Raw genomic sequence first — 13,238 nt, 5'->3', positions numbered from 1 at the left:
AAAAGATTTATTACAGAAGAATCTGTTTCTGTACTCCTCCGTGTCACTGCTAAACTATGGAATGGCTTGGGTTTTCTTTCTTTGGGAGTAGGGTGTTGTTTTCACTTCAAGATGACTCATTAATTGTAGAGGCACACTTTAGGATTTTCTATTCCCTTCATGGTTGTGAAAATGAAATACTTGGCACACAGGCAAACCAAAAGAGTTTTTACTGAGTACCTACCCTTTTCTAGTTGGATAAGAGCAACATTTGTAAATAGCTCTTAACTTCCTTTTTATACATAGTATAATTATGTGAGTAGTTACTTCATGGTTATTGAATGAATGGATGAAGAAAACCCTGACAAATCTAGAACCAGGAACCAGGACTGTTGATCTGGACTTGTTCGTCTAACGTAGAACCAGTAACAACTGACACTTAATTTTTTTTGTTTTGTTTTGTTTTTTTTTAAGATTTCTTTTAGGAAATTCCCTGGCAATCCAGTGATTTCGACTCCATGCTCTCACTGCAGAGGGCCTGGGTTCATTCTCTGACTAGGGAACTAAAATCCCACAAGCCGCTTAGCAGCCTACAGGAAAAAAAATTTTTTTTTTTATTCCCATGTTGGTATCTAATTTTCTTTCTTTACTCCACTACTGAGTATGTGGCTTCTTCTAAGTTAATATTTTTAAAGCTCTGTTTCTTTATCTATTTAGAATAATGAATTAGACTCTAACTCTGAATTTTTTATCAAGTAGAGAAATTTTGCTTAAACTAATGAAAGTATAAAATTAATGCCTTATAAATGTCTGTGGCCTTCTTTGTCTGGAGTAAATAAACATTGTTCCCATTTCAGGGTGTGGAAATGAAAAGGTATGATTGAGAGGAGGAGGCAAACATAGAATTAGGAGAGGTTCTTTTCCAATCTAGTGTAGAAATGGCTCTAAAGCACGATCAGAGGCTACAGAGTAGAGCAAAACCTTTAGGAAGTCTTTTGAATATAGCTCTTTGAAGACATAAATCAAAGTTCATTGAGGGCATCATCTTTACTTGATACTTAGAAACCTAAAATTTTCCTAATTGAGTATTTCTAAGGATAGAAAGAGTCTGAATCCTTGGTTAGTTTCACAGTAAATATCTGTTTACCGTTGTTAAATGGGTTATAAATACAATACCTTCTTCCTTAATGTAATCTTAACATTTAAGATCGCAGTAGTTCCGTTATTCACCGCATGTGCTCTTATCCTGTCGCCCTCCCCGCCCTCCCAAGTCCAATGAAGCATGTCTTTGTTTCTACACTATTACCATTAATGAAGTTTTTCATGGGGAAAGAAATTTTTACTATGGACTGAAATAGGGGTTTTGTTTTTTGTTTTTTTTTAAAAACTGGGTTTTAATTATCTCCTATTCTAGTAAATTTAGAGCTTTTATATAGACATCAGTTTATTGTGCCAAGCCCAGTTGCCCCTAGAGGGAGTATAAATTTAGGTAAAGGAGCCAGGGGATAAACAAGTGTTGAAGGAGAAGGGGTGGGAGAAAAGGAAAACTTTATCTTGGCTCTGCATTACTAAATCATGGTCTTTCATTAGTCTCTCTAGTTTATCACAACACGGCTGTCTTTTCTTCTGTTCAGCCCTGCACTTCTAGATCCTTTGCCTGTATTAACTTGCTTCAGATTGTAAGCCTAACTTATACTTACACTACCCCAAGTATGTGAACTTTCCCCCAGAACTCTGAGCTCTCTTTCTTAGAGTTTGTGTCTTATTTTCCAGTAATTCTTATTTATTTATTATAATGCTTTTTACTTATCTCTCCCTAGATTTTTCTCTTTTTTGCATGTTTCCCACATATCCTTTGCTCACATTTTTTGCTGTAGGAAAGTTGAAATACACACTGTTGGAAATGAGTGAAAATAATTTATAGCCATCTTCATGTTATTAATAGCAGTTCCTCTCTGTTTACATATATTTAAAAGTTACAGAGAGCCATTTAAATTCTTTTTTGCGACAAACACCAATCCATGTGCACCTTTGAGTCAGCAGAATAGGTATTCTTTCTGTTGTACAATGAGAAGACAGACTTTTAAGATATTGCATTAATTGTAGTGCCAGGATTCACAGAAATTTAGAGCATGAGGAAACCCAGTGAAGATTTTAGAGGAAATTAAGGTTCATTTATAAAAAGTTATTTTTCTGAGATCACCAAATTAAATAAGTTGTAGGTTAGAACTCAAATTTCCTAACTCCTAATATACTATTTTTTCATACTTTTTCTTCTCCCAAGATGAAAAGCTTTTATGTTGCTGTAAAACGGCAGTGTTTTTTCTCAATATCTCACTTTGGGTTGGAAGTGGAAGATAAGCATATCATGTAGCTGCCACATTAATTCTCAAACAAGTTGGTCATTTATATACAAGTTGTATATTCTGTGATTTAAAAATAAGTTGAAGGTAATAATCACCAAAAGTCTTCTCATATACTTTCCCCATCTTCTCTTTTTACTGTTTAGTCATTCAAAAGTAAGAAATTTAAGTAAAGAGTATTTAAGAATAAATTCAGCTTATATGTATAACAAAATTTTGAATAATCAGTAGATTCAGAAATTAAATCTTAAAATTAATGGTTATTTCCTTTTAAGTAACCCTTATTGAAAATTTTTCTGACATGTTTTCTTCTTAAATGAGTTGGATAAAATTTAAAAAAAAAATGAGTTGGGTTTTTTTGCCTCTTAAAATTCTTTTACTGCTTCAGAGTTATTCTGTTAATCTGTTGATTTTTAATTTAATATTATTTAATAGTTTAAATATTAGGATAGTAGATTTGACCGAATGTATTGGTTTCAGAATGCATTTTAGAAGCTTGTGTTTTTAGTGAACCCCAGTTTAAAGGTTATTGCTTTCAGAAAGAAAAAATTTGGTTAATTGTGGCTTCTGGATACTTAAAGAGTTTAGAGAATAGAGTTGTCTTGTATACAGTCTTTTATTTAGTATTCTGGTGGAGGAGAATCGTAATAATTTTATAGTAACAGTATTCTGTTAGCAGCCTGATAACCAAAACTCTGACAAAGAAATCAGACCTAGGAGGTGAAGAATCTAGGGAGTATTTTTTAGGTTGAGGCTATTTTTTAAGTTGATTCTAGAACAGTAAGTTGTGGCTAGTAGGGTGAAATAATCATTACCCCTCTTAAAAGACTAATACCACTGCCCTTGAGGGAAGTGGGCACTGCAAGCTGAAACTCGGCCTGCCTTTACGTCAGCCTGAGCAGGAAGGGTTCTCTCTCTCTGTGATACGTGCCTACTTTTAGCATACTGAGTTTTACATAATTTCAAAAATACCTATAAAATATACCTTTCTGGCCCTTAGTCAGTCATTGTGCATAATTCATCTTTACTCTGAAATCTCATAATTGAGCCCTAGATTTCAGAGTGATTTTAAAACTTAGGAAAGCCACTATAGCTCAGAACTTTTATGAGAATGAAGGGAAAAGGTGTAAAATTTCAATGTAAGTAAGTACCTTGCTGGTAACATGAGAATTCATAAAATAAAAGCAGTCTCAGTGTTTTACTTCACATTGAGTGACAGAGCATAGATACTGTAAAGCCAGAGGAACTAAAAGGGGCACACTGAGAAAATGGCGTGCTTGCATGTGTCTAAATTATATTCACTTACATGCTTTGTCAGAGACCGAATTTAGGAAGAAATTGGGCTTGCTGGTGGTTTGTGGAGAGAGCTGATCAGAGGCTGCTTCTTGGCTAAGTTTCTGTCTGCATAGGCTGTTAACAATTGTTTCTCTGGCAGCAGATCTTGTTCATCAGGATTGCATCATTTCTGGGAGAATGGCCAAGGTCCACAGCCACAGTACAAAGACTGTCTGAAGCATATGAGGCCTGTTCTTTTTCTGAAGCGGCACTCCTCTTCCTGCCAGTCCTCTTCACAGGATTACTGAAGCAGACTTGTTCTGAATTTCTTTCATCGGATTGGCTGTTTATTGGACTCTTGTCTCCCAGCTGCTTCCGGCTCACCTGGCTGATGCAATTTCTTTTTCTGAAATCTCTGTTGGAGTTGTTCTTAAAACACTTATTGTCTGTCTTCTCTGAGAGTGACCTGACAGATCACACGGGTCTTGTGCTTTCAGCAAGTCATGTAGAGAAGAGACTGTCAGAATGACAAATACAGAGACTATTGACCATTTCTGAACCCAATTAAAAAAACAGGAGTAATTATAAACCATTTCTGGCATGTTCTTAATACCCTGTTCCTTAGAAACTGTATGTATCAATAAATGGTGACTTCTCAAAGAGTACTCAGGACTGGGAGACAAGCTGGTTGTGTTTGAGTCTAAGAATTTATTACTGTTCCTGGGGGTTCTGGTGGAGTGTTCTGATTGTAGTTAAATTGAAATTCCAGAGCATTCATTTTCCCCCTGCTGTATACTCATGTATTTAGTTCTCTTTTTACTCCTGTCATTTTTTTTCTTTTTTATTTGTTGTTGCTAAAGGAGTGTTTTTCTTCCTTGATGTAATTTCTTCCTTTTGTTTACTGTTACCCTTATGCCTTTCATTTTTATGACTTCCCTGGTGGCTTAGATGGTAAAGCGTCTGCCTACAATGTGGGAGACCTGGGTTCAATCCCTGGGTCAGAAAGATCCTCTGGAGAAGGAAATGGTACTTTCCATTTCCACTCCAGTACTCTTGCCTAGAAAATCCCATGGACGGAGGAGCGTGACAGGCTGCAGTCCATGGGATTGCAAAGAGTCGGACACGACTGAGCAACTTCACTTCACTTCACCCTCATGCCTTTCATTTGTATAGTTTTGAGTATGGTCTTCTTAAATGGTTTCTAAAGAAATAGTTTATTTTCCAGTTTTTAATAAACTTAGAAATCCATAAGATATCAGCATAAAGAACTTTTATTCTACTGCTTGGTACTGGAATCCCTCAAACAACTATTTTCACATATATGATATATTAACACTTCAGCTATTGATACCCTTTCCAGGCTACTGTTAAATTGACTTTGTCCCCCTCCCCAAAATCATGGGTCATCACCTGTTTTCCTTTTCCTTTTAGAATGTAGAAAGCAAATTAAAGCTCTATTTTCTACATGTCTTCCATTGTGTAGTTGAGAAATTGACTCTTGTCATTCTTTCTGTAGTAGGATAAGAGGATGGAGAGATGTGTTGGGGGAAGAAAAGAGTAATATGAGCATTAATAGATGATGCCGAGTCCCTGTCTAACTGGAGCATTACATGAACTTGATTAAAGAAAAGCTTCTGAATTTAGGAATGGGTCGGGAGAGAAGCACCTTCTCAGAGAGAGAAAAAGAATGAATCCTTTGGGAAATGGAAGAGAATTCTAATTGGATGGAAAGAAAAGGATCACCCAGAGACAGTACTTACCACTTCTTAACTCAAAGACAATTGCCTTTTCTACCTTTTATTTAAGTTCTAGGTTTACCAGAAAATAATGTAACAAGGTTAAAGGACAAAGATAAAGTACTAAATGGAACATAGTATGGTAAACAAGGCAGAATACAGAAGTGAAACAAAATTGCCATTAAAATATTATTTCTCTAGAATTCCATGCTGTGTGTCCATCTTTCTTATTTCTATCTATACTAATTCGTTTCTCAACTTTTTCTAGGTCTTCACAGCTACTGGCAGATAATTTGGGGGGACTTCATATTCAGAGGTCTATAAAAAGGTGACTGAGCCAAGTAAATTCTTTTGTTTTAACTTTTGCACTTTAATGAATATTAAAACTTTAATTTTTATATAATGGTGATCATAATTTATTCAGCAAATATTCTCAAAAATCTTTGTGCCAGGAAATATTCTCAAATACTTGTTCTAGACTTTGGAACTATAGCAGAGGATAAAGCACAGAAATCCTTGTCCTAGTTGAGTTTATATTTTGGTAGGAATAGAGACAAATTAACAAGTAAAAGAAATCTTGAAACTGTCCCACAAAGACATGTTAATTCTTATCACTCTTTCTAGGACATATCTCCAAACTGTGTGATAAGTTAGTAACTGCTATAACTACTAAGCTTTGTTAACTGTGGTAGGAGCCTGTTGTCTTATGTCGTAAAACTAGAGTAATTATAATTACATATTGCATATAGATAATGTTAGAAGTTATTCAGTTAACATTTTAATAGCTACATTTTACATGTTATTTGGAAGAGGAACTAGGCTCAGGGTTATATGAGAAATTTGGTTTTGCCATCTTTTTTGTTATTAAAAAGGCCCAATATTATAAAAGTATTACTTGAAGCAAGATAACCATGCTAATCTAAAATGCCTTCATCAAAAGAGTGGAAGTGGTCATGTAAAATTACAAAAAAGTTTTCTTTTATCTAGACACCTGCATTTTTTTTATGGTTATGTAACAGTAATAGCTATGATAGGATTTTTTAGTGGTGTTGAGTAACTCGGGGTTGGGTTCTTTACTGAAGTATAACACGTGATTTGGATTCCAGTATTGGTCAAGGGTAGTATGATTATTATTAGATTGTGTTCTGGTTATTAACTTAAGTAGCCTTTGGATTTTTTATTTTTGTTTAATTCGAGAATTATACCATGATATCAAATAGAGAAAGAGTTGTAACCAACAGCTCCCAAAGTTCAAAAATGCCCTTTTGGGCTTTTTTGATAAGTATTCTCTCTTCTGTTTTTTGTAGATTTTATTTCAGTTTCCCAGAGGCTCAGAGGGTATACAGATCTACTCTGTTTGAATATATTGTTAGGGAAAAGAAACATTTATGTGTAGGATAGGCCCAAAAGCAGAAAGTTATGCTAGTGACTTTTTTTTTTTACAAGCTATAAGGACAATAGATACGAAGATCTTCCTTTTTCATTTCAGTCTCAAGTCGAATATGTCACCCCAAGTTGAGTAGGAGCAAGTGTATTGCCACACCCAGATTTTGGAGAGTCCTAGGTCCATTGGTGAGATCCAGCTCTTCCAAGTGTCAGTGCCAGGAAGGACTACTTAGTTTACAGCTGTTCTAGCACTTTAAAATAATGATATAAAAGAGGGATATTATTTTTGTGTGTTCTTAAAAATCTTGGCCTGATTGGTTTTCTTTTGCACATTAATTTGCTTCATATTTCAAAATAAGAGTCAAGCATCTCAGATAATATCATTTTAAAACTTGTATTAATCTCCTGAATTGACTCAATTAATATGCTATTACTTTTCATTTGATTTAATTTTTTAGTGTAAATAATTGTTTTCTGCTGTGTTATTTGTCTTATCATGAATCAGTATATCAATCATGACTTCTTACTGTAGCTTTTTTTTCTTTTTTGCAAAAACCTTTGTTAATCTGAACCTTAACAGTCACGTTGAGTTTCTTTCCTCTCACGTAAAATACTTCTTGTTCCATTCTTTTAATGATTTATTTTTTTTAACAAAGCTCTAAAATCAGTAATTAAAAATCAGAGCACACTTTTTTCCTTTGCACCATACTTCAAAGTCTCTTAATCTACTTTTTGTTTGTTTATGTTACTGAGTTTGTCTTTCTGTTCCCAAATTCCACTGGCTGTGGTCACCAACTCAAGGTATCCTCACTGCTTTTCCATGCAGTGTTTTCTAATTTTTATCATGAAACTGTACACCTCATGTTTTATGTTTTTATTCATACGTAGTGGTGGATATCACCTTACAAATATAGTTAATCATTACATCTCCCCAAATTACAGTTATTAAAAAAGTTTAAAAGTAGTAAAAGGGTATTCTATGTCAAAAGAAGGCAATTAAAAGCAACTATTTTCAGTCAAATAGATTGATCACTTTTATCATCCTATTTAATTTGGAAAGAATAACATTAAACTGTGATAATTCTTTTCACCATTATCTGACTTAAAACTCATTAGTTAGGTCCTAGAACATCTTGTTTGATAAGCAGTTGTGGAATGGGAGAAATGTGCTCATTGATGAGCAGACTATAACTTTTTCCTTTATCTGAGAAGAAAAAAATGAAAACAGAAATGAAAAGAGAGCATAATTTTTGTTACCTCAGTTTGTGGAACATTAATGCAGAGCATAGTAAACATGGACAATGCTGATTCCTTGTACTTTATATCTATCCCTTAAAAACTTCATTCAAAAAAGTAGAAAAATATTCATTAGCATTTGCATTAAATTTAAAGAACTATCTGGTTACTAGATATTTTCATTTTCTGTGCTAGGATTCCTCATGTCCATAACATGTTGGTTGAGGCTCTGCAGCTCACCCCCACTCTCAGAGTGGCCAGTCTCCAATAATTGGACCCCGTGATTTCCACTCTCTGCTGTGTTGGACGTCATGAGCATTGCAATCCCTCTGGGAGTCACCACACCAGATACATCCTACTCAGATATGGCTGCTGGATCAGAGTAAGTGCTGCTTCCTAGGTAGTAGGTACATTACCAGTTTGTATCGAGACAAATTTCTTATGGGCATATAATAGTAAATATGTAGTATTTTCTACACCCAAGCCTAGCCCATTATAAATGACGTTAGACTGTTCCCTTTCCCCTGTAGAAGCTGGAGGCAAAAGAGAATTAGAAGGGGGAGGAAAAGAATTTGGGAGGGGGGAGGTATTTCTTAAGTAAATAATTAATAGAATTAAATTTTCAAGATAGTGATTATTTTCATTTGTTTTGATAGGTAAGGAAGATTGAAATAAGTAGGTGTCACTACCTGCTTCTGTAGAGTTAATGATTATCTGATGAATGGAGGATAAGGAGGAGTTCTCTCCTACTGATTTTCCTTGAAGGCCTCTTCCTATGTACTTGTCATTGTTCTAGAGTAAAGGGGCTGCTACTATATGGGCAGGTTACTTAGACCTTCTGATATTTGGGATAGAAAATGTGGAAAGTAATGTCACCTGCTTTTTATAATATTCATTGCCTAGAAAGAGGACCTTCAAAATCAGTGGTACCAAACTTTTTTTTCAGCTAAGAGCAGCTTTAGGAATTCAGAATTTGTCGAAAAGTCCAATCCCTAAAATAGACTCTCAATTCTTGAAGAATTTAAATGCCAAATGGCAATGAAGGTAGGCCTTCATTATAAAACTTTATATATTATTCACAGTTTTAAAATTTTTAGCCTTTTGTATCCCTTCTCTTTTAAGTTGTCCGAGATTCCCCCTGCTCACAGATTCCCCCTCTTGTCCTTTTACCTCCCTTGTACCCAATCTTCCTTGCTTACAGAAAGGAAGTGGAAGCCCCCTACCTTTCAAGACGAAGTGGCACTACACCAGGATGTGAAAGTCCAGCGAAAGAGACCCAAGGGGCCTAGGGGGCAGCACACCCCCAGAAGCCAAGTCTATTCCAGGCAGTACCAGGGATTAGGGTCTGGGCTGGAAAAATCCTGGTGTTTTGAATATGTTCAGGTCCAGTTCAGACTCTTGATCCCACAGCCACTTCTTGAGTGAGGTGGGTGTTGCTCTAATTCCCCTGTTTCTCTTGCCATTTTCACAGTCCCTGGGGATTCTTTCCCCTTCAGCAAAGTAAAGAAACTGTTCCAAAACTCTGGGTTCAACTGCATCCCTGATAATAGTGGTTTTCTTCCTAAAAACTGAGAATATTAGTAAAGAGCATGTGTATTTCTTCACAAAGCCACCTAGAATAACTGTTTGATGACTTCCTTAAAGAGGAAGACTTAAAATGAAACTACCCTAAGAGGCAATCTGTTATATTCTGGGGTAGTCTGTAATTGAAAGCAGTTTTTGGCCTTATTCCCATATAAAAAAGAAGATGGAGGGTGGGGGGGGGGGTGGAAAAGGGTGGATTGTGTTACTTCCAGAGCCCTTTTTCCTGTTATGTTTTGTTTTTATTTTTTTGCATGCCAAAGAGATTTAGTTACACCAATAGCTGAAGCTTCCAATTTTATAACTGTTTCCCAGACAAAGTACTTAAAAACGTAACTGCATCAGTAGGTAATTGTATAATGTTAATGGATTTGTGTAAAGTCAACCACTATCCTCCTGTATGGAATGACTAACAAACTGTATAGGTAGACAGCTTTAACATTTGTGAGAAATTTCAACAACAACAAAAAATTCAGTGTTGATTAATTCAACAAGATTGGGATTAGTAGCTAAGAAAAAGACCTAAAACAATTATTCTTAAAACATGTGTTTTTCCCAGGGTACAGAGGTGACTACCCATAACTGTTGCTTAGGGAGTCCAGAAATAATTACAGAATCAAAAAATATTTCTGGCCTAAAAATTTGACTGCAGTGTTTCTATCTCGTGAAACATTTTCATCTATGATCTCCAGACAGATTTCCACTACTGTAGTCATAGCTAATTTTTCAGTTTTTCATTTTGTATCCCTACAAGGCAAGAGAATGTCAACAATTAGCTTATATACCATTCTGTTAAATTGTTGACGATATTTGTTAATGCTTCATTATGTGTATGTCACTGTCACGCATATTCCACCATTTTGGGCACTCTGAGATTAAACCTGGTATTAAGGGCAATATACTCAACTAAGTAAAAAGACCTAGACCTCACTTGATGGGATTTTAAATCTGATGGCAATGGTGTACATTATGGTTTGTTTGTTTGTTTGTTTTGTATATTTGTAGGAAAACCTCTAGATGTAACAATAGAAGGAAAGACTTTTTCAGAGTTTACTGTCCTGCCATAAATGAATTTCAGAGGTAGCGTTGCAACAGCAGGTTGCACATTGTACTTAAAACACGATTGATGGAGTATATCTGTTGTGAGCATGGCTTCTGTGTATGTGCCCAGCTGTCATAGAAGTTTAAACAGGGGAAGAAAGGCTACAATTACATTTGCATAAAATAATTGGCTAATAAAGAGATGCAAACCTAATACTCCAAATTCTTTATCAGTATTTTAAAATTTAGAGACGATCTGGTATATGTGTATATGTCAAGGAATAGCCTAGGAAGTCCTGTAGTTACCTATCAACATGTAATTATGCATTTAATCTGTAATTAGTATGGAAATTGCAAAGTTTCCTCATCAAAAGATATGAGCTTAAATTTTAGTATTTGTCACACATAAATAATAATATTAAATGCTATGCTTAACTACAAAGTATTATGACAGTGGGATGGCCTTTTAACCTACACAATATACATTTTATTTTTATTCCCTAGACTTGCACATGAAGTGCATATGTTCATATTTACCCAGTTTGGAGATGGGTAAGATACAACCAGCATAGCTCCATCTCCATGGCCATCTTTTATCTCATGCCACTTTCTTTTTTCCCGTCCAAAAAAAAAAAATCCATTTCTAATAAACAGCTGTCATGTTTCACCCCATGTGTTCAGTGGTACAAAATCTCTTACATAAAATATGTATAGCTCTTTGAAATACTTACTTATGTAGTAAATTAACAATGCTGTATAAAGTTATTACTTTCTCTTAACTGTCCATCATAGAAACTAAATTCTACCTTCATTTTATTAATGCTTGTTTGCCTTTGGTTTCATTTAGGAAACCCCACCTGTTTCCTAATAATCAGAGCTGATTGCCTCTCAGTGAGCCATATTCAGATCATCTTATTTCTCAAGAATACTGACCTGCATTCTTGATGTATTCCCCCCACCCCTGCCCAGTTCCCATCTTGCAGACACTCTTTAAGTAATAAAATGCATGCACTTCACTAACAGAGAATACTTTCCTATGTCTAAAGTTCTTCTTCACCTAGAAATTACCTTTGCTGTTACTTATAAGATCCCTTCTCACAGTTTTGGAGCATATAACTGGGTGAGTTGGATACATATCTCAGAATTTTCTTTTATCCCTCACGTCTCAGCTGACAGTGCACCACATTGAACTGCACACTTTATTCCCACCAAGTCCTATATTATGTATATTTCCAAGCAGGAAAAATGTTTATTACGTGAAACAAACAGTATTCATTATTCGAGTCCCTAAAAGACCCTCTGATCGATCACTAAGGCTGAGTTATGTGTGTCTTTGGAGTTTCTAATTTGTGAATCTTAGTGCTAGTTTGCTAGTTAATTTAAATGACAGATAATCTGTTATTGTTTTGCAAAGTCAAAGTTGCATTCCTCAATTATCTTTCAGAGTTCTCCAAAACCTAACCAGTTACTTAAGCAATCAGTTAAAGTTCTTTTTGCCCCAGAGCTTGAATTTTGTCCTTAGCCACCTCTATCTTTTTATTATCAAATAAGGGCTTACATTAAATTTCTTAACTTAAAACACATTTATAATTATTTTATGTTAATAAATTATGCTTAAACAGTTTATTTTCCACTCAGTGTCAGTACAGAAAGATACTCAACCAAGCTCCTCAATAAGCCTGGTTACTTAAGATCTTACATGATTTTCTTTAAAGGAAGAAAGTTACCCTGGTTTCCAAACTAGTAAGGTGTAGTGGAAAGAGCACAGACTTTGGAGTCACACATTGACTGTGTGACCTTGGTAAAGTTATATAATCTCACCACCTCAATTTCACATTCTGTAAAAATGGGATGCTCTTTACCAAGTTTAGTAGTTGCAGAGTAAACAAATTAATACTATAAATCTCCTAGGAAATAATGGACAATTCAGAATGGTAGTTAGTACTACTGTTGTTATTGTCACTAGAATAAACTTCTGAGTGCAGTTTTGATTAGTTTGAAGTTCTGTGGTATTACCATGCAGCTATTAAATAATTGTGTCCTTGATATGCTTGCATGTCATTGGTGGATGAGAAATTATTATTCTTAATATGTGGAAGGTGTTTGGGGGTTCATCAAGATGAGAGGTATGATAAATATAAGATGCCATTGTTTTTACCTGTACTTTCTTCAGGGTATCCTGTCTTGGTAGTGAATGGAAGAGGGCCTGGTCCCTGGGGCAGTGCAGAAGGCACTTTCATCATCTCACTCACTGCAAATGTCATGTGAGGTTTCATGGAAGTATTAAGAGATCCAATTAAGAAGAATAGTTCTGAGTCTAAACCAGCCCAGAGTGGCTTCTCTAGGGGAAACTCCTTGCTCAGCTGGTACGTTTGTGTTTGTCATTAGGGACACCTTGTATCCCAGGTGCCTGCTTTGAGACATCTGCCTATACTGGCTTCATGTTACACACAAATCCACATTTAATAACACTCCTACTGTTATTTATAGGCTTAGTTATGTTGATCAGATTGTTTCACTGAGTTCTTTCTCTTGCTCTAGTGGCTGGTGGTTGTGGAAAGAGGAGGGGTTAGAATGGGAAGTTAAGTCTTAGTTTAAGGAAAGATTAGGTGTTATGCTATCATGCATTGCTTTTCGCCTT

General features: G+C 35.4%; 1 protein-coding gene across 15 annotated transcripts in view; it reads left to right on the top strand.

Annotated features, from left to right (window-relative positions):
• SETD5 (SET domain containing 5) overlaps window positions 1-13,238 on the top strand; it is a 79,144-nt gene that overhangs the window by 27,950 nt on the left and 37,956 nt on the right. For 8 of the 15 annotated variants that reach the window (XM_065933235.1, XM_065933225.1, XM_065933227.1 and 5 more), the window contains 4 exons: window positions 5,622-5,681; window positions 8,171-8,357; window positions 9,177-9,401; window positions 12,771-12,963. In XM_065933235.1, the coding sequence (XP_065789307.1) occupies window positions 12,872-12,963 (92 nt within the window). In that variant the 5' untranslated portion in view covers window positions 5,622-5,681; window positions 8,171-8,357; window positions 9,177-9,401; window positions 12,771-12,871. Of the gene's footprint in view, window positions 1-5,621; window positions 5,682-8,170; window positions 8,358-8,921; window positions 9,020-9,176; window positions 9,402-12,770; window positions 12,964-13,238 lie in introns of those variants that run through there. The other 7 variants (XM_065933230.1, XM_065933236.1, XM_065933237.1 and 4 more) reach the window with 4 other exon arrangements.

The sequence above is a fragment of the Muntiacus reevesi genome, chromosome 4 (genome assembly GCF_963930625.1).
Source record: "Muntiacus reevesi chromosome 4, mMunRee1.1, whole genome shotgun sequence".
Lineage (NCBI taxonomy): Eukaryota > Metazoa > Chordata > Mammalia > Artiodactyla > Cervidae > Muntiacus > Muntiacus reevesi.
The sequence above is the reverse complement of the archived record's forward strand: the minus strand, read 5'-3'. Positions and strand labels throughout refer to the sequence as shown.